The sequence below is a fragment of the Bufo bufo genome, chromosome 6 (assembly GCF_905171765.1).
Source record: "Bufo bufo chromosome 6, aBufBuf1.1, whole genome shotgun sequence".
In the NCBI taxonomy this organism is placed as follows: Eukaryota; Metazoa; Chordata; class Amphibia; order Anura; family Bufonidae; genus Bufo; species Bufo bufo.
Genome location: NC_053394.1, coordinates 353891003 through 353912243, shown reverse-complemented (window position 1 = coordinate 353912243; position 21241 = coordinate 353891003). Strand labels below are relative to the sequence as shown.

Sequence of the window (21241 nt, the reverse complement as noted above, 5' to 3'; positions counted from 1 at the left end):
TGTAGCACACTATACATACTGTACCTGATTTTATTATACCACAATCTCTGTTTTATTCTGAGCCTTCTCTAGACTACAGTAAGTAGTTGACCTAGTATCTTTGGACATGATGGTGAAAATGTTTCACAAGTCCAGTCAATTTATTTTCAGTACTAGGTCTAGGAGAATCTCGAGGAGCCCTTCGCAGAATGAATGACATACTGGAGACCCTGGTGAGGAGGATGGATATCTTAGCCCGACTGGAAAATGTCAGCGAGTCGCGTAGGACAGAGGACATTGGACACTTCACATTGGACAGGTATATAACTAGGTTCCTCTATAATCCTGCCTGTATTATATCAGTACAAACTCTAGCAAGCCATGCGGTATAACTTATTGCACTGTGCCTGTGAAGGAAAGGACAAGGATGTTCATTTTGATGAAAAATTGTCAGATTGCTACAGGAGCCCAGGAACAGAATATGACATCATGTCAGGGTTTGTGTGCATTGCCTCTGATATATTTCTGACAGTTCTGTGCTAGTCTCTAGAATATAAAATTTTATGGCATGGTAGCAAAGCATGCTGGTTGCTGCATGGATAACTTAATAGAAATGATGTAAGGGGTCTTAAACTCAAGTTCTGCAACAGCTGAGCACGCCGTTCAGCATCAGTCATCAGTCTGGGCAGCTATGGAAGAGCAGACTTGCTGTCACTTGTAGTCTCCCACACATGGCACTCACCAGGTTCAGCTCCTTGGTCCAGGACCTTGCAACCACTCTTGGCTGCATGGCTTATGCTTGTTCCGAGTTCTGGGGCTGCCCACCCCAGCAGTGCACACAGCGCGGCCCCAGAACAGGCACAATGTGACAGGAAGTCTGGGCCTGTGGCAGTGAGCGGGCCTACAAAGGCTCTGAGCTGAGGGACTTTAGGAGCTGCATGCCTAAAGGGAACACTGGTCGTAGGCCACAGATAATTGCCTCAGGGGTGCGTGTTTGAGACCCTTTCTTTAATCAGTGTAAATATTAGCAGTAGAGTACAATGTATTATCTGGAAACCTTGAGGAATGCATTGTCAGTTAGGCACAAGAAGCCCATGCGTATGGGTCCCCCCTTAGCATTAACAACAGGGCAGGACAGTAGTTTGTGCAGTGAAAGTTGCTGTCACTCCAGGACTGCCCAGTAGAATTAATTGCAAAATATGGGCATTGGTTGAATTTGACTCCCTGAATTACCTACCAACATTGCCAGATGAAGGATTTTGACATGGAGCTGTATACTTCATGTTGTATGACGTGAAATGAGCCCCATGACCTCTAATATTGAAATATAGATCTCTTTGGTCACGTTGCATCTGATTAGGTGTCTACAGTACATAACTGGCAAACTTCTTAAAATTTTGCATTACTTTAAAAAAAAAAAATTGCATTAGGATCTAGTTTTGTATGACAAGAAATTCCTGACTCTATCAATTATCTGACATGACATACATGTAATATTATGGATTTACCATAAATTGTTAGGGGGTAAAATGTCCTTGTGATTCCTTATAGTTGGAAAATAGCAGAATTTGGGATAGAAATACAAGACATGATCCCAGCAAAATTAGAAAAACTGACAGATATTTTAAAAATAATTCGTGACTGCCTGTCACTGGCAATGTGTATACATGTCTTGCAGCGTGCAATCATTGGGTTTGATGGAGAAGATTCAGGCAATTGCTCAGAATGTGTCTGACATTGCAGTCAAAGTGGATCAGATCTTACGGAATAGTCTCCTGAGAGGAAAAGGTGAGGTAGATGAAAACTGGTATGTATCCCTGGACACAATGGATCCTATGTACACTAAAGTCTAAAGTAGTTGCAGTCTCTTTTGTATTGTTAGAATTTTTTTTTTACAGTGTTTTATACCAAAATCAGTGCAAATACTTATTTAATAAGTTAGGGAGCCCAGTCACCAGGCACTGGAGGATGTTGTCTTCAATAAGTGTCCAACTCCAAGCGGGCCTGGTGTTAAGGAGTGTCACGCTAGACAAATGCCAGGGCCACTGTCTCTCATCTATTTCTATATATGTAGAAGGATTCCTTCTTTGCCCTAAGCCACCAGGTATTTAACAATGAACCCTTTTAATATCCTAGACCACCAGGGATTTTACCATGAAGTACTTTATTGCACTATGCCACCAGGTATTTATCAATGAAGGAACCTCTTTACTGCCTTAGACAACCAGGGATTTAACCATAAACTCTTTATTTCACTACACCACTAGAGATTTAACAATGAACTCCTTTACTGCTCTAGACCACCAGGGATTTAATCATATATTGTCTGAGAACAGCAAATATTTAGGAATTCTAAAATTTAATAGGCATCTGTCAGCAGATTTGTACCTATGAAACTGGCTGACTTGTTACATGTGCGCTTGGCAGCAGAAGGCATCTGTGTTGGTCCCATGTTCATACGTGCCCACATTGCTGAGAAAAAATATGTTTAAATATATGAAAATGAGCCTCTAGGAGAAACAGGGGTGTTGCTATTACACCTAGAGGCTCTGCTCTCTCTGCAGCTGCTGCCCCTCTCCATTTTGATTGACAGGGCCAGGCATGATGACATTTATACTGCCTGGCCCTGTTAATTAATGTGGAGAGGGGCAGCAGCTGCAGAGAGATTAGAGCCTCTAGGTGTAATAGCTACGCCCCCGTTTCTCCTAGAGGCTCATTTGCATATAATAAAACATCATTTTTCTCAGCAATGCGGGTACATATAAACATGGGACCAACACAGATTCCTTCAGCTGCCAAGCGCACATGTAACAGGTCAGCCAGTGTCATAGGTACAAATCTGCTGATAGATGCCCTTTAAACTTTGACCTGCTTTCCATCTGCATATGTCTTTTGTAGGAAACAATAGTGTGGTAGACTACTCTTTTGTGCCTTTGTGAAAAATGTAAACCGATGTAGAACAGGACAAACAGGGCAAAGTATAATCTATCGGATTCCGTTTTCCTCATTGCAGTGAATGGATCCAGAGTGGAATATGTTTCAATGATGTTTTTGGGTATTCATATATACCCAAGGATAAAATGTGATTTGACCACCAAAGATGTTAACACTAGCACCTTCACCTTCTAGACCACTTGGAATGTTAACATTACCTAGCTTCCAGCATGTTGTCCTCTGTGTTAGCATGTTCTTCCAAGCTCTTGTCTTCCATTTTGCCCTACACCACTGCTTGTAAATATTCACCAAAATATTTTTCCTGTATTTTATAAAAAGGGAAGAAGCAGGTTGTGTGGTTGACAGCATAGGCTAGAAGAATCTTCTACAGCAGCGGTCTCTAAAAAAAAACTACAAAACTACAACTCCCAGCATGCTATAACAGCTGCATGATATCTGGAAGTTATAGTCTTTTGACAACTAGAGAGCCTAAGTTTCAAGACCATTGTTTCCCCGTGGTATGGTATGTTTTGTGTATCAGTGATGTACGTATCTGAGATGGGTCATTGTAGCTGCTTCTGCCATCTCTTTTCTGACTATTTTGTAGTACTAGACTGTTCTTTCTTTTCATGTGTTGACCTCTTAATATATACTTTAGCTATTGAAGGCCAGAGGGATCTGTGTGACATCCCAAGAGACCCCCGTTTCCCAGACTGCTCTGGAAAAGTGGAGGCAAGTGTATTCAATCCTGTTTTATTATTTATGCATAATAACTTATTTACTATTCAAACACTTGTCGATTTATATTCAATAAGCAACATTTAAAAAAAAATACCTTCATCTAATGAACTGTCATATTTAAAGCAGTTGTCTAGCCAATTTTGTAAAATATGCTGAGAATGGTTTAAAAAAATAAAATTTATAATAATACTCATCCCACTGTTTCCCCCTAAAACTCATTCCAACACTTCCCTGGTCCTCCAACAGCCTCTACCTCCTGCACCCTCTCAACACGGACATGTAATGCTAAAGCTAATCCCTGGCCACAGCAGAGTGTTGTTACAGCCAGTGATTGGCTGCAGCAGTCACATATCTGTGTGAAAAGGGTTTAGGAAGTAGAGACCGACAAAGGAACCAGGAAGTGTGGGAACAGGGATTGGTAAAAATTATTTTATTAAAGCATTTTCAGCATTTTTTTTTACTTTAATTGGCTGGACATTCCCTTTAAGATATGCTTATTCATTACTGATTGAGAATAATAAGCAAAGAACCTTGAATATCTCTTCTAACAATCCTTTTACAGTGGATGCGATCACGGTGGACATCTGATCCGTGCTATGCTTTCTATGGAGTGGATGGTACTGAGTGCTCCTTTCTGGTGTACCTCAGTGAAGTTGAATGGTTCTGTCCAGTTCTACCCTGGAGAAATCAATCCATCAGTCCGTTTTTCAAATCCCACCCCAAAAAACAGGTATGAATGGAAAACTGAATAAAATAAACTCAAAATGTAATGCAGAACAATAGATACATGACAGGCAAAGGTCCAACCATACAGATCACTTTTCAAATGTAATTCACATGTAAAAACTGTAAGGCCTCATGCACACGACCGTTGTGTGCATCCGTGGCCGTTGTGCCGTTTTCAGTTTTTTTTCGCGGACCCATTGACTTTCAATGGGTCAGTGGAAAAATCGGAAAATGCACCGTTTTGCAGCCGCATCCGTGATCCGTCTTTCCTGTCCGTCAAAAAAACATGACCTGTCCTATTTTTTTGACGGACAACGGTTCACGGACCCATTCAAGTCAATGGGTCCGTAAGGAACACGGATGCACACAAGATTGGCATCCGCGTCCGTGATCCGTGGCCGTAGGTTACTTTCATACAGACGGATCCGAAGATCCGTCTGCATAAAAGCTTTTTCAGAGCTGAGTTTTCACTTCGTGAAAACTCATATCCGACAGTATATTCTAACACAGAGGCGTTCCCATAGTGATGGGGATGCTTCTAGTTAGAATATATACTACGAACTGTGTACATGACTGCCCCCTGCTGCCTGGCAGCACCCGATCTCTTACAGGGGGCTGTGATCCGCACAATTAACCCCTCAGGTGCTGCACCTGAGGGGTTAATTGTGCATGTCATAGCCCCCTATAAGAGATCGGCCCCCCCTCCCTCTATTGTATTATTTTTATTGGTGGCACAGTGTGCGCCCCCCCCCGGCCCCCCCTCCCTCTATTGTATTATTTTCATTGGTGGCACAGTGTGCGGCCTTCCCTCCCTCCCTCTATTGTATTATTTTCATTGGTGGCACAGTGTGCGGCCCCCCCTTACTTAGCAATATTAGAAGCATCATACTTACCTGCTGCGCTGTCTGTGACCGGCCGGTAGCTCCTCCTACTGGTAAGTGACAGATCATTAAGCAATGCGCCGCACAGACCTGTCACTTACCAGTAGGAGGAGCTCCCGGCCGGTCACAGACAGCGCAGCAGGTAAGTATGATGCTTCTAATATTGCTAAGTAACCATGGCAACCAGGACTGCAGTAGCGTCCTGGTTGCCATGGTTACCGATCGGAGCCCCAGCGATTAAACTGGGACTCCGATCGGAACTCTCCGCTGCCACCAATGATCAGGGGGGGGGGAGGAGGGGAGGCCACACACTGTGCCACCAATGAAGATAATACAATAGAGGGAGGGAGGGGGGGCCGGGGGGGGGCCTGATTTCTTACAGGGAACTATGATACACACAATTAACACCCCTCAGGTGCAGCACCTGAGGGGTTAATTGTGTCGATCACAGCCCCCTGTAAGAGATCGGGTGCTGCCAGGCAGCAGGGGGCAGTCATGTACACAGTTCTTAGTATATTCTAACTTGAAGCGTCCCCATCACCATGGGAACGCCTCTGTGTTAGAATATACTGTCGGATCTGAGTTTCACGATCTAACTCATATCCGACAGTATATTCTAACATAGAGGCGTTCCCATGGTGATGGGGACGCTTCAAGTTAAAATATACCATCGGATTGGAGAAAACTTCGATCTGATGGTATATTAACTCCTGACTTTACATTGAAAGTCAATGGGGGACGGATCTGTTTGCAATTGCACCATATTGTGTCAACGTCAAACGGATCCGTCCACATTGACTTGCATTGTAAGTCAGGACGGATCCGTTTGGCTCCGCACGGCCAGGCGGACACCAAAACAACTTTTTTTTCATGTCCGTGGATCCTCCAAAAATCAAGACCCACGGACGAAAAAACGGTCACGGATCACGGACCAACAGAACCCCGTTTTGCGGACCGTGAAAAAATATTGTCGTGTGCAGGAGGCCTAAGAGTTACCTATAAGTGGTCTTTATAAGTTGTGATTCCCTCACCCAATCTATAAAGAGGTATAGGGCAGATATGGAGGCTTTGGTTAAGTGATGTAACATGTGAGCACGGTGTCATACAGTCATACATGTTATAGGACACTGTAGAAGAACCAGAGACTCAAAGCGGAGAATTAAAGAAATCAAAAGTGGTGAAAATTGTATGTTTCACAGAAATAGGAGACTAATAGTTTCCTATGCAGCCCTTAGTATATAGGCATTGATTCAAGTGTTAAAGGGGCTGTCTCACTTCAGCAAGTGTCATTTATCATGTAGAGAAAGTGAATACAAGGCACTTACTAATGTATTGCGATTGTCCATATTGCTTATTTTGCTGACTTGATTCATTTTTCCATCACATTATACACTGCTCGTTCCCATGGTTATGACCACCCTGCAATCCATCAGCTCAAGCCTATGTGCATGGTCCTGGTCACCAGACAGGCCAACATTTTTTCCTATAGTATGCAAGCATAAGCACCACTGATGGATTACAGGGTGGTCGTAACCATGGAAACGAACAGTGTATAATGTGATGGAAAAATGAATCCAGCCAGCAAAGGAGGCAATATGGACATACACAATACATTTGCTGAAGTGACACAACCCGTTTAAAGGGGTGATCCCATGAATAATGTAAAAAATGAAAATCAGACATCATGTACAGTACAGACCAAAAGTTTGGACACACCTTCTCATTCAAAGAGTTTTCTTTATTTTCATGACTATGAAGACATCAAAACTATGAATTAACACATGTGGAATTATATACATAACAAACAAGTGTGAAACAACTGAAAATATGTCATATTCTAGGTTCTCTTGGCATTCTCTTGATGAGCTTCAAGAGGTAGTCCCCTGAAATGGTCTTCCAACAGTCTTGAAGGAGTTCCCAGAGATGCTTAGCACTTGTTGGCCCTTTTGCCTTCACTCTGCGGTCCAGCTCACCCCAAACCATCTCGATTGGGTTCAGGTCCGGTGACTGTGGAGGCCAGGTCATCTGGCGCAGCCCCCCATCACTCTCCTTCATGGTCAAATAGCCCTTACTTTCAAAGTTTTCCCAATTTTTCGGCTGACTGACTGACCTTCATTTCTTAAAGTAATGATGGCCACTCGTTTTTCTTTACTTAGCTGCTTTTTTCTTGCCATAATACAAATTCTAACAGTCTATTCAGTAGGACTATCAGCTGTGTATCCACCTGACTTCTCCTCAACGCAACTGATGGTCCCAACCCCATTTATAAGGCAAGAAATCCCACCTATTAAACCTGACAGGGCACACCTGTGAAGTGAAAACCATTTCAGGTGTGTCACGGAACCATGAACCAGACGTACAACAAGGGATAAGTGAAAATAAGAAGGCTTTATTGAAAATAAAGCTGTAAAGCAAAAGTCCAAACGGATGGCGAAACCGAAGCAGAGTCTTTGCGAAGCCAGAGGTCAGGAACCAGAAGGGTAGTCAGACGAAGCCAGGATCAGGAACCAGCAGGGTAGTCAGACGAAGCCAGGATCAGGAACCAGCAGGGTAGTCGGACGAAACCAGGATCAGGAACCAGCAGGGTAGTCGGACGAAACCAGGATCAGGAACCAGAAGCAGCAGCAGTCTAGAAGCATGTGAACACAGGAGGACCAAGCAAGGAACTGAAGCCACAGACCTCCTATATATATGAGCTAGGCATCCAGCTCCTCCCAGTGGGAAGGAGGAGCCGCAGGGTGGGAGGCTACAAGAAACCCAGAAACCAAGATGGCCGCCAGCACATGTCAAACGAAGGAGAACAGCAAGAAGGTAAGACCATGACAGTACCTCCCCCTCAAGGGCCCCTCCTCCGCGGAGTAAAGAACGGTTTCTGAGGGAAGCGTGCGTGGAAGGCTCGGAGCAAGGCAGGAGCGTGGACATCTGCGGAGGGAACCCATGAACGCTCCTCTGGACCATAACCACGCCAATGGACCAAAAACTGCACCCGACCGCGGACCAGGCGTGAGTCCAGGATATTGCTCACCTCATACTCCTCACGATTACCCACTTGGACCGGACGAGGCCGAGGAACCGAGGAAGTGAAATGATTACACACCAGTGGCTTCAACAGGGAGACATGAAACACGTTGGAGATCCGCATGCCAGGAGGAAGCGCAGGAAGGGCATAGGCTACCGGGTTTACCCTGCGAAGCACTCGGAAGGGACCAACAAAGCGAGGCGCCAGCTTGGGAGTGGGCACTCGAAGGTTGAGGTTGCGGGTGGACAACCATACACGGTCTCCGACCTGGTAGGAAGGAGCAGGCGCTCGTCTGCGATCAGCCTGGAGTCTCTGGCGCTGCGCAGAGACCTCAAGGGACCTCTGGATCAGTACCCAAGAAGCACGTAGGACGGAAAGGTGATCCTCCACAGCCAGAATATCCTGGGGAGAGAATACCTCCGGTAACACGGCAGGTTGGAACCCATAATTGGCCATGAAGGGAGACGTCCCAGAGGAAGAGTTCACCGCCGTGTTCCTGGCAAACTCAGCCCAAGGCAGGAGGTCAACCCAATTGTCTTGGTGATCGGAGACATAGCAACGAAGGAATTGCTCCAAGGCCTGATTGGATCGTTCTGCGGCCCCATTGGACTGAGGGTGGTAGGCCGAGGAGAAGGAGAGATGAATCCCCAACTGGGAGCAAAAGGCGCGCCAGAACCTGGACACAAACTGACTCCCCCGATCCGACACAATCTCCTTGGGCAAACCGTGCAACCGGAAGACCTCCCTGGCAAAAATCGTGGCCAACTCTTGTGCAGAGGGTAACTTCTTGAGAGGAACACAGTGGCACATTTTGGAAAACCGATCCACAATCATGAGAATGACCGTATGGCCTCGGGATGCAGGGAGGTCCACAATGAAATCCATCCCCAGGTGTGACCATGGGCGCTCCCGGGTGGCTATGGGTTGCAGAAGGCCCAACGGAAGGTGCCGAGGGGACTTACTCTGGGCACAAACGGAGCATGCCGCTACATATGCGGCGATGTCGGAACGTAGGGAAGGCCACCAGAACAGACGTGAAACAGCCCAGGACAGCTGATTCTTTCCAGGATGCCCCGCGGTCTTGGAGTTATGGTAGGTTCGCAACAACCGAGTGCGCAACTCCTCAGGCACAAAACATCTGCCGTTGGGTCTCCCAGAGGGAGCACCAGATTGAGCCGCCAAAATCTGCTCACCCAGGGGAGAGGTCAGGCTGGTGCGAATGGCGGCCAAGATCTGATTCGGAGGTATGACCGAAGTCGGAATCGACTCCTCCCTGGACAGCTCGGAGTACTGCCGTGATAAGGCATCCGCCCTGAAGTTCTTGGAACCGGGTAGGTAGGAGACCACGTAATTAAAACGTGACAAGAACAGAGCCCATCTGGCCTGACGTGGTGTCAATCTCTTGGCCTCAGAAAGGTAGGTCAGATTCTTGTGGTCCGTCAGGATGAGGACCGGAACCACCGAACCCTCGAGCAAGTGCCTCCATTCTTTAAGGGCCTGCACGATGGCCAATAACTCCCTGTCACCAATCTGATAGTTGCACTCCGCGGAAGACAGTTTCCGGGAGTAAAACCCACAAGGAAGCAGAGGACCCTCTGGTGTTCTACGCTGAGACAGAAGGGCGCCTACTCCCGTCTCAGATGCGTCCACCTCGAGGACAAAGGGCAACCCAGGGTTGGGATGCGACAGAATCGGAGCCGACACAAAGGCGGACTTTAGAGCCTCAAAAGCTCGGATGGCCTCGAGCGGCCAGACCTGGGAATTACTGCCCTTCCTGGTCAGATCCGTGAGAGGCTTGGCTAGCATGGAAAAGTCCCTGATGAACTTCCGATAATAATTGGCGAAGCCCAAAAAGCGCTGCAGGGAACGAAGACCACTGGGCTGGGGCCACTGTAAGACAGCCGAAACCTCTCAGGATCCATAGAGAACCCCTCAGCGGAAATGATGTAACCTAAGAAGGTTACCTGGGATCGGTGAAATTCGCATTTCTCAAGCTTACCGAACAGCTTGTTCTCTCGTAACCGTTGCAACACTCGTCTGACATCCAGAATGTGGGCCTCCATGGATTCAGAATATACCAAGATGTCATCCAAATAGACCACCACACACTGCTGCAACAGGTCACGGAAAACATCGTTGATGAATTCCTGAAAGACTGCGGGCGCATTGCACAACCCAAAGGGCATAACCAAGGATTCATAATGACCGGTCCTGGTGTTAAACGCGGTCTTCCACTCATCGCCCGCCTTGATCCTTACCAGGTTATATGCCGCCCTCAGGTCGAGTTTGGTAAAGACCGTGGCCCCTTTAAGGCGATCGAACAGCTCGGAAATCAAGGGTATCGGGTAAGCGTTCTTGATCGTGATGCGATTGAGACCCCTGTAATCGATGCAAGGCCTCAACTCACCGCCCTTCTTTTTCACAAAGAAAAATCCAGCCCCTGCCGGGGACGAGGATTTGCGAATGTGTCCGCGTGAAAGCGCCTCCCTCACGTACTCCTCCATGGCCTCATTCTCCGCTACCGACAGTGGATAGACTTTGCCACGAGGAGGAATGGCACCAGATTGTAACTCTATGGCACAATCGTATGGGCGGTGCGGAGGTAGGGCAACCGCGCGCACCTTATCGAATACATCCCGGTACTCCTCGTATTCAGGAGGCAACAGAGAGTCCGAGGAAGTACACAGCAACTTGACAGACCCATGGATGCAACTAGCCCCACACTGCGGTGACCACGAGAGGATCTCGGCCGATCTCCAATCGAAAGTCGGATTATGCTTCCGGAGCCAGGGGTACCCCAAGACCACCGAGTAGTGTGGAGACGAAATAACCTGGAGGCAGACCGACTCTCTGTGAACGGCACCAATGGCTATCCCCACTGGAAGGGTCTCATGAGTCACGTGTGGCGGCAGAAGGGGTCTGCCGTCTATCGCCTCAAGAGCCAGTGGGGAACCTCGAGCCTGCAGAGGAATGGAATTGGCGGCAGCGAACACATTATCAATGAACAAACCACCAGCACCAGAGTCCACCAACGCCTGGGTCGTCACCGAGCCCCCGACCCAGGAGAGGACAACAGTGATCAGTGGTTTGTCAACACGGGAAACCGGGGATGAGGAGACTCCACCCAAGATCTGCCCCCGACAGGATCTCAGGTGCGAGCGTTTCCCGGACGGTTCGGACATGCCAACCGAAAATGCCCACCGAGACCACAGTACATGCATCGGCCCTCGCGTCTCCGGAGTACCCTCTCCCCCTCGGACAGGCGAGCAAACCCCAGCTGCATGGGTTCACCCCCAGACAAGTCATCCCCAGGAGGCGTGGGAGGAGAGGGAGGCACGGGTGGGACAGCAAACGTAGGCGCCAATCTGTTAGAAAACCTCCGCAGGCTCTCCTTAAAGGAAGGTCTCTCCCTGAGTCTGGTGTCAATCAAAATCAGGAAAGAAATAAGAGACTCGAGCTCCACTGGTAGGTCCTTAGCTGCAACCTCATCCTTCAAGGCATCCGAGAGACCATGAGAGAAAGCAGCGACCAGAGCCTCATTATTCCAGCCCACCTCTGCTGCCAGGGTACGAAACTCAATGGCGTATTCAGCTACGGATCGTGAACCCTGTCTGATGGACATAAGGAGCTTCGCAGCAGAGGCAGCACGAGCCGGCACATCGAATACCTTCCGAAGAGAAGCAACAAAACCGGAAAACTCGGCAACCACCGGAGTGTTGTTCTCCCATAAAGGGCTGGCCCAGGCCAAGGCCTTGTCCGAAAGCAGCGAGATCAAGAAGCCCACCTTTGATCTCTCAGTGGGAAAGGCATGTGGCAGCAACTCGAAATAAATGCCCACCTGGTTAAGGAAACCTCGGCACTGAGTTGGCTCTCCCCCAAAGCGCTGTGGAAGAGGGGCAGAACCGGTCATACCCCGAAACACCGCAGGTGCAACAACAGGTGTCGGGGTAGACTCTGGCGCAACAACCGGAGCGGCAGTAGGAGCGGGCCCAGGAGCGACAACCGACCCATCGGCAACGGGAGCGAAATGAGCCGTGCGTTCAAGCAGGGTTTGCAACGCCACAGCGAACCGACCCAACAGGTGATCCTGCTGATCAAGTCTGGCAACCAGCGTGGGTAGCGAGGATGGCCCTGTACCGTCAGAATTCATGGCTTGGTCCTAATGTCACGGAACCATGAACCAGACGTACAACAAGGGATAAGTGAAAATAAGAAGGCTTTATTGAAAATAAAGCTGTAAAGCAAAAGTCCAAACGGATGGCGAAACCGAAGCAGAGTCTTTGCGAAGCCAGAGGTCAGGAACCAGAAGGGTAGTCAGACGAAGCCAGGATCAGGAACCAGCAGGGTAGTCAGACGAAGCCAGGATCAGGAACCAGCAGGGTAGTCGGACGAAACCAGGATCAGGAACCAGCAGGGTAGTCGGACGGAACCAGAAGCAGCAGCAGTCTAGAAGCATGTGAACACAGGAGGACCAAGCAAGGAACTGAAGCCACAGACCTCCTATATATATATGAGCTAGGCATCCAGCTCCTCCCAGTGGGAAGGAGGAGCCGCAGGGTGGGAGGCTACAAGAAACCCAGAAACCAAGATGGCCGCCAGCACATGTCAAACAAAGGAGAACAGCAAGAAGGTAAGACCATGACAAGGTGACTACCTCTTGAAGCTCATCAAGAGAATGCCAAGAGTTGCAAAGCAGTAATCAAAGCAAAAGGTGGCTACTTTGAAGAACCTAGAATATTACATATTTTCAGTTGTTTCACACTTGTTTGTTATGTATATAATTCCACATGTGTTAATTCATAGTTTTGATGCCTTCAGTGTGAATCTACAATTTTCATAGTCATGAAAATAAAGAAAACTCTTTGAATGAGAAGGTGTGTCCAAACTTGGTCTGTACTGTAGTTCATGACAATACCTTTCTAACAAAACTAGAACCAGCCCTGTACCTCACATGGATCCAGAGATCTCCTCATTCATTCCTCTGCTAGATTTATATCAAGCTGAAAGCTCAAGGGGAGTGTCTTTTCTGCTGCAGCTCAGGGGGCGTGTTTCAGCTCTCCCTATCACAGCTCAGGGGGCGTGTCTCAGCTCTCCTTATCACAGCTCAGGAGGCAGATGAAAGATGAAACTGAGCATGTGCGGTTTTCTTAATGAGCCGGTCAAAGAAATACGAAATTAAGTTGCACTATACAGATACATTTGAATAACTCAATTATTTATTACATGCAACTACAAAAGTATTCGGATCCAGGTGCTGGTTTGAAAACTGTAGAATATTTTTCATGGGACAATCCCTTCAAGTTCTGAACTCTCCTATCCCAGGGCATTGAGGAGTAATTACATGAACCTGCAACAGGGAGCGCTGTTCTGAGTTTTATCATCCATTTTGTCAACGTTAATCAAATCTGTATGGGCACCTTTAGAGATAGCACCCAAAGAATGTCTTCAAATCAAGATACAATCAAATCCTTGTCCCGCAAGTAGGGCTTGTGTCAGTGTATGTGGGCCCATGGGGAAGAGTCACATTGAGTTCTTTGTTTACCACAATGTTTGGCTTTTCAAATCCATCAGGTTCTAACATCTGCCCAGGTTTGCCTGGTGCGTTACCACCAGCCAAGGCCCTAGGAAGGAACAGTTCTTATCTAAAGAAAATTCCAATCTCTTTCCTGAATGTCATCATTTTTCTTATATAAAACACCTTAGAATTTTCATGTGTATTTCATTTCTAAGGCGGCCTTCCGCACAGAACTCTCCTCTCTTCTTGATCTAATGGGTACCGGTAAAGAATCTCTCAGCTTCATGAAGAAAAGGCTGAGGAGGCTTGAGGCTCAATGGCTTCTGGCTGCTAGGAGGTTAGAGGCCAAAATTCAAGATAAACCAAATGAACAGAAACAGGTAAGAAAGCCTTCATTTCTTTTTACCCCATTTAAACTAATTTTATACCTACATAATTACTTTTTCTTTTACTTATTGATCCATTAATCATATTGCCGTGTCTTGTTAGATTCTAGTCCATATTGGATTTCTGACAGAAGAGTCTGGTGATGTTTTCAGTCCAAGAGTGCTGAAAGGTGGACCCCTGGGGGAGATGGTGCAGTGGGCAGATGTCCTTGCGGCTTTGTATGTGTTGGGCCACAGTCTAAAAATAACAGTGTCTGTGAAGGAACTGCAAAGGTGAGGATATCAATGGTGCCATGCCATCACTGTTTCCAGTTGTACTCCCTAGTAGAAGATTTCTAGTTTGCTATTGGTGCAGAATTAATTTTTTTTAATTTTTTTGTGACCATATTGATATTGGCTAGATGGTGGAACGTAGAAGATGGTCAATTTATATTTAGGTAGTAAATCATGAATCTGTATATATCCTGCTGTAAGTATCTGTGACCCTTTCTTCCTTGCAGTTATTTAGGTGTCCCACCTGGAAGAGGAAACTGTCCCCTTACAGAACCTCTAAGTTTTGATCTCATCTACACGGACTATCATGGCATGCAGCAGATGAAGCAGCACATGGGACTGTCCTTCAGAAAGTACAGGTGAGACGATGAGTTCAACTAGAAGCCATGGACCCAGATATGTATTATGTGGCTTCCAGGCTATTTTCGACCCTTGACTGAGCTATTGACGTAGACCTGAGATACCTGACCTCCTGTGGCATTGTTTGGCTACTTGATAGTTTACTGTGACCATTGACTTGCCCCAGATTTCCACCGGCTACAACGCCTAAAACTCCCCATAGTTTCCTGTTGTGCTTTGATTTATGTTGACACCCCAAAAAAATAAATAGATCCCTGCACTCCACACCGACATTTGGCACCTTACAGAGGGTCCACACCATGAACACCCCCCTCCTGCAGGTGCCGTCTACGTGTGGTGGACACATTTGGGACAGAGCCAGCGTATAACCATGAAGAGTATGCCACACTCCACGGCTACCGCACAAACTGGGGATACTGGAACCTGCACCCCAAACAGTTCATGACAATGTTCCGTGAGTCTGGGAAGAGGATTTGGGGAGGGTTCAACTGAAGTGATCGGACATCTTGCTTAAGCATGCTTCATGGCATTCGTGTGTCTTTTTTGTGCTGCCTGAAAACGATAAGCCGGTGTAAATATTTTCTCATTATGTGCTGTCATATCATACATAATAAAGAGGAAGTATCACTTAGTTTTATAAACATTGCATTAATTACAAATGGTGCTAGTTATATAGCTTGGCTATTGGGGAGAGGAGAACCTACAAATCTACACTGGCCTATTGTTGCCCATAGCAGCCAATCAGAGATCCGCTTTCATGTCTCACACTGCTCTGGTGAAATGAAAGCTGCATCGTTATTGGTTGTTATGGGTAACAAGGCCTGTTTTCATAAAAACCCACTGAATCCTGTACGCTAAAAGCAGTTTCACAAAGATAGAAATTACATTTTACAACCACATTAACTACCAATGGCAGTAAGTTAGCTAATGCTTTGGATAACCTGCATATCTATGGCCTGTCATTGTTGCCCATAGCAACCAATCAGAGCTTAGCTTACATGTCTTAAACTGCTCTTGTGAAATGAAAGCTGCGCTGTCATTGGTTGCTATGGGTAACGAGGCCTGTTTTCATTACAATCACAATGAATCCGGTAAATGGTTACTACATAAAAAAGGCACTTTCACAGAAATAGAAATGACCTTTTAATGAAACTCCCCCTTTGTTCTGCTCTTTGAATGAACCTCCATCTGCGCCCCCCTTGGAGTTCATTTATCTTCTCTTTATTAGGCGCTTGTATTGTTTTTCATTATTGGTACTGATAGGGCATCTATAGTACCCAGCGCTCTGCACTTTATCAGTGCTAAATGTCATTTAAGGTGAAGCTAATTTACTGTAATTAGAGGACAGGGAGGTGGGAGGTAGAAGTGTGATTTATGACTAGAGAAGAGCGAATTTCCGCTTATGAAATTCATTCATACTTCGTTAAATTGCATTATGGATTCTGTTACCACGGACCATAACGCAATTCTATGACGGAATGCATAACGAAATGCCTTTAGAGGCCTCCCCTGTCTAACGGAAACGAGACGGATCTGTTTTGTAGCCGATAGACTTCTATTATGACGGACTGAATAGGGGAATGCCTCTAAAGGCATTCTGTTATGCATTCTGTCATAGAATTGCGTTATGGCCCGTGGTAACGGAATCCATAACGCAATTCACCTTTTACCACAAAACAAAGTGTGAACGAATTTCAAAATATGAAACTCGCTCATCTCTATTTATGACGTTCCACATCCAGTTAGTGGGAAATTTGGTTGCATTAAAAAATTACATTAAAGTGCAGTTTGAAGACCGGCTAGTAGGAGTGGAGGATAAAAATTATAGAGCAGGAGGAGCTTAGAAGATGGATATATAGTTTTGTAGGGAAAGATTCAGTAAAACTTATATTTTATTGATTGAAATGCTAGCTTATTCTGCGTTTAGGAGTCCAGAGGGCGGGCCTACTCATTGATTGATAGCTATGTTTTCCCAAGCAGGAAGGGATATCAGTTATTGATAGGCCACCCACTGGACTAAACTGTAGAGATTAAAATAAACAAATTACTAGCTAGGCCCCATGCACACAACCGTATTTTCGGTAAGCATCCGATTTGCATTTTTTGCATATCAGATGAGGACCCATTCATTTTAATTCCCTGCAAAAAGATACATGTCCTATTCTTGCACACAAAAATAGGACATTTCTACAAGAGGAGGAAAAAAATGGTGGCATGCACACGGCCAGTATTCATGTATTGCGCATCCGAGGTTTGCAAGCCGTAAAGCACATACGGTTGGGTGTATGAGGCCTGATGCTGAATCTTTTCCCATAAAACTATATATCAATCTGCTCAGCTCCTCCTACTCTATAGCATGATAGTGATAGATTGGATTGCATTTTCATGGTTAGGGACGGACTTTACTACCATGCAAACCAAATTTATGCTTGGGGAACCCAGATATCCCGTCGGCCCCTTGCTTGCTACAAACTAGTGGTCTAAACCAGGGGTGTACATATGCCAATACATCCATTTCAGCTGCAGAAGGGCGCAGTAGGGGAGAGGGACTGTAGAGCAGTAGCAGAAGTGTCCAGACTGCAAAGCTAATCTTAAGGGCTCATGCACACGGCTGTTGCCTATTTTTTGTGGTGCAGACAGATCATGGACCCATTGAAGTGACCCACAGATGTTGCCCGCACGGAATGGCTGAGCAACGGCTTAGTGCATTAGCCCTAAGGCTGGTTTCACACCTGAGCGTATTTGATAAGCGCTTTTTACCGGCGTTTTTATCGGGCGTTTTTGAGGCGTATTTTGGGGCGTTTATGTATTTTGGAAACGCGTGTAGTATGCGCGTTTGTGTGATTAACCACAGAGGCATCCAATGAAAAACTGCCACAATACGCGCGACAATATGCCCTAAAGAGGCTCCTTTACTTCTTGCGGCGTAGGGCGTTTTACAGCGCGTTCGTACGCGCTGTAAAACGCTCAGGTGAGAACCATGCCCATAGGGAAACATTGGTTTTTGCCTGTTGAGCGTTTTACAGCGCGTAGGAACGCGCTGTAAAACGCTCAAGTGTGAACCTAGCCTAAGAGTGAGGTTTAGGGTTGTGATGGGACAGGGCATAACTAGATGGGCTGCACAGTAATATTCTAATAGTTTGCACCTCACATACAATGTGTCAGGAAAAGTAATGGGATTGTGCCTCTTCTCAAAAAGAATATTCATGGAGAACAGCTGGAGGGATGTAGTTTTGCATGACAACTAAGTAATAGATGCTTGCTCCAAGTCCACCAGATTGGGAACAGCTCTCCTCTTGAATAGCAGAAGATTGCAAGCCCTATGAACCTTCCATCCACCCCCTGTCATCCTTACATACTAAGGGTGGCTTCACACGTTGCGGTAAATTCTGCCACAAAATCGGCATAAGTTTTTTGGGTGGGAGGTATGGTGCACATTTTGTTGCATATTTCCTGTATGAGAATCATTCCTTTCAATTCAATGGCAAACTGATTCTGCAGCAGAAACCGTACAGACTTTGTTGCTGATCTTTCTGCAATGTTTTCCACTGCAGAATCAGTTTGCTATAGGATAACATGGTGGAAGTATTGATGTTGCAAATTATCAGGCAGAATTTTCCACAATGTATGAAGACAACCTTATAGGACAGAGCCAGTGTATAACGAGTATTCTGCACTCCACCCCAAACAGTAGTTCATGACTATGTGTCATGAGTTTTGGAGGAGAAATCTGGGAATGTCACAAGGACTTCCAGATAACGCAAGTGCTCCATAACAGAATCCCACTTTGGTCTTTCATCATAGAGGATAAAGCAGTAGTTCTGCAAATGGGTAGGAAAGGCAGTCCATCCATACACGGATATTGTGTCATGCACCTACCTCACAATGATTCAATCATGGAATCAGTCAATCACTCAATGAATCAATCATAGCACTTTTGCATGGAGTTAGTAGCCGTGTTCCTGCATATGCGACACCCCTGTGTTCCTGCACGTCCCTCCTGCTGAGTCTGCTTACCCCTGTGTTTGCTGCGTTCCTGCACCATTATTGTTGCACTGCTGGATTTCCAGTATTGGATAGCTTTGCCCGTGCATATCTCTGCCTGACTTTGTCCTCTATAGCGCAGTAGATACAAAGCACTACTTCTAGACTGTTTCAGCTCCGTGTCCTTGTTCTACAGCTCACACTCCAGATAATTCCTTCATGGGGTTTGTAACAGATGAACTGAATGAAACTGAGCGCCAACAGGTAACTCAGAACAAGGTCAGAAACATGGCCGTCGTATACGGAAAAGAGGCTGCTATGTGGAAGGTAAACTGTCTCCTCACACGCCTGAATGTAAATCTTTCTTGACTAATCTGCTTGTCATAACCTAAACCTAGCTTGTATTTAATATAAATCATTTTGTCTGGTTGTAGTCCCCATTTTCATGAACCTTAAGAGGATCATTTGCTAATTATACAAATTTGTAATGATTTCTTAATGCACTAAAGTCACCTGGACGTGTAGGTAGTATAGGATTTGAAACCTCTTGAAGCAGCATCCCTCTAGGCTGTGTCTGGTAGTGTAGCTATGCCTCGTTCACTTGAATGGTGCTGGGTTGCAATGCTGGACATGGGTGTAGTGTCCCACTACGTAAGGGTGGGCACTACTAAGGGACATGTTGTCCCCACCTCCTGTGGGAAATTGCTATTGTGTTTTGTATTGCATTGTAATGCATATTTTCATGTTATTTCCTGTGTACCAGGCCTGTTAGGGGTGTAGTTTCTCCTCCCAAGCTGTAGAGGGAGCTAGGGAACCCCCTAGTATATATAGTTAGGCCCAGACAGGAAGGAGTTAGTTCAGTCCAGTCCAGAAGGCTAAGTAGCTCAGTCTAGCCTGCCTGAAGTCCTGAGTAAGCAAAGCTCAGAAGTTAGTCCAGGAGAAGAGGTTCCCTCCTGAAGTCATCCTGCATCTTACAAAGTACAGAGCAGTGCTAATTTTAACCAGCAAAGTAGAAAGCTGAAAGGCAGAAGGTTATTTGCAACAAGTGGATTCATACCAGATGAAGGTTCCCTCCCAAGGATAAAGCCAGCTATTAGGCATCCGGGCCTTGGAGAAAGTCAGACAGGATTCTGCAGAAAGTACAGCCTGATCTGTGAGTTTATTCCCTCTGAGTTATCTTGCTAGGATTTTACCTGCCATTTATGTCAAGCCTACCTGATACCATTATCCTGCATATGGAACTTTATCTGAAGCCTGTAAATAGTTGAAATGTTCAGTAAAAAGGAGTTCTGGTTCACTACAACTGTGTGTACCTCAATTATTCCTACAACAAATCGGTGTGCCACCGTTACCGGCACTGGCGTCACGAACTATAAGGGATATTGCCACCTGCACACTAAACTTCCAACACCCAGGGCACCTCACCTACCACCCGGCCTGGTCCCTATATACAGAGAGTGCCCCAGAGGATTCATGTGCCAGCCTCTCCATCGCTGCTGTACGCCTGCCCAGGGTCTTCTACAAATTGTGAGTACCAAGAGTAACCCTCGGTCTGCTAACTGACCCCCGTGACCTCACATTCGCTCACCCTGCAGGACTGGCGTACTGCATGGGCAAGTGTGGGACTGTAGCCGAATGATAGGAGCCAAGTTATTTAAACTGTAGCTCCAAGTATAGACAACTTTCCATTAATCAATAGTGAAGTCAAAAATACTAACATAGGCTGGAAATAGACATCCGTCCATCCAGTTCAGCCTGTAATTCTGCAAAGTTGCTCTAGAGGAAGGCAAAAAAAAACCTGTGAGGTAGAAACCAATGTTCCTCATTTTAGGGGAACAGTTATTTTCCCTGGATCAACAACCCTTCTCCAGAAATCTAGTAACTATAACCTGTAATATTGTTACACTACAGAAATTCATATATTCCCCTCTTGAGCTCTTAGTGAGTTCACCATCACCACCTCCTGGAAGACAGTTCCCTAGTCTCACTGCTCTTACCGTAAAGAATCATCTTATATGTTGATGGAGAACCCTTCTTTCCTCGAGATGTAGAGGTTGTCCTCTTGTCACAGTCCTGATTTATCAGCAGGTCATGGAAGAGATCTCTTATACAGATGAGAAACTTTATAACATATGTTATTGCAAGAAAATTACTCATCTCCCCTTGCCTCTTGCACTGTTCACTTACTCTTAATTCAGTGATAATTTCAGTGATAATATCCATACACAGGAGGCAGATAAAGATTTTCAGCTTTACTGAGAGATCAGGTCATAGCTGCTGCCCATAGAAAGGGGATAGGATGGAAAGGTGGGAGCAGTTGCAGACAGTGACAGAAAAATTTAGCTTTTTCTAGTATTTTCTTTTTTAGTATCTCCTCCCAGTGCTGAATTCAGAACAGCACTGCACTGTACTGCTGTATCATGTCCTCTGTGTGATAGAATAA

At 46.0% G+C, this 21241-nt stretch overlaps 1 protein-coding gene across 1 annotated transcript in view; it reads left to right on the top strand.

The window, feature by feature from the left end:
• The window catches only part of MGAT5B (alpha-1,6-mannosylglycoprotein 6-beta-N-acetylglucosaminyltransferase B), a 130824-nt gene that overhangs the window by 59409 nt on the left and 50174 nt on the right, over positions 1–21241 (top strand). The window contains exons 4-12 of the mRNA XM_040435824.1: positions 151–298; positions 1658–1767; positions 3572–3645; positions 4217–4384; positions 14011–14175; positions 14285–14454; positions 14682–14813; positions 15135–15268; positions 18995–19125. Of these exons, the coding sequence (XP_040291758.1) occupies positions 151–298; positions 1658–1767; positions 3572–3645; positions 4217–4384; positions 14011–14175; positions 14285–14454; positions 14682–14813; positions 15135–15268; positions 18995–19125 (1232 nt within the window). The remainder of the gene's footprint in view (positions 1–150; positions 299–1657; positions 1768–3571; positions 3646–4216; positions 4385–14010; positions 14176–14284; positions 14455–14681; positions 14814–15134; positions 15269–18994; positions 19126–21241) is intronic.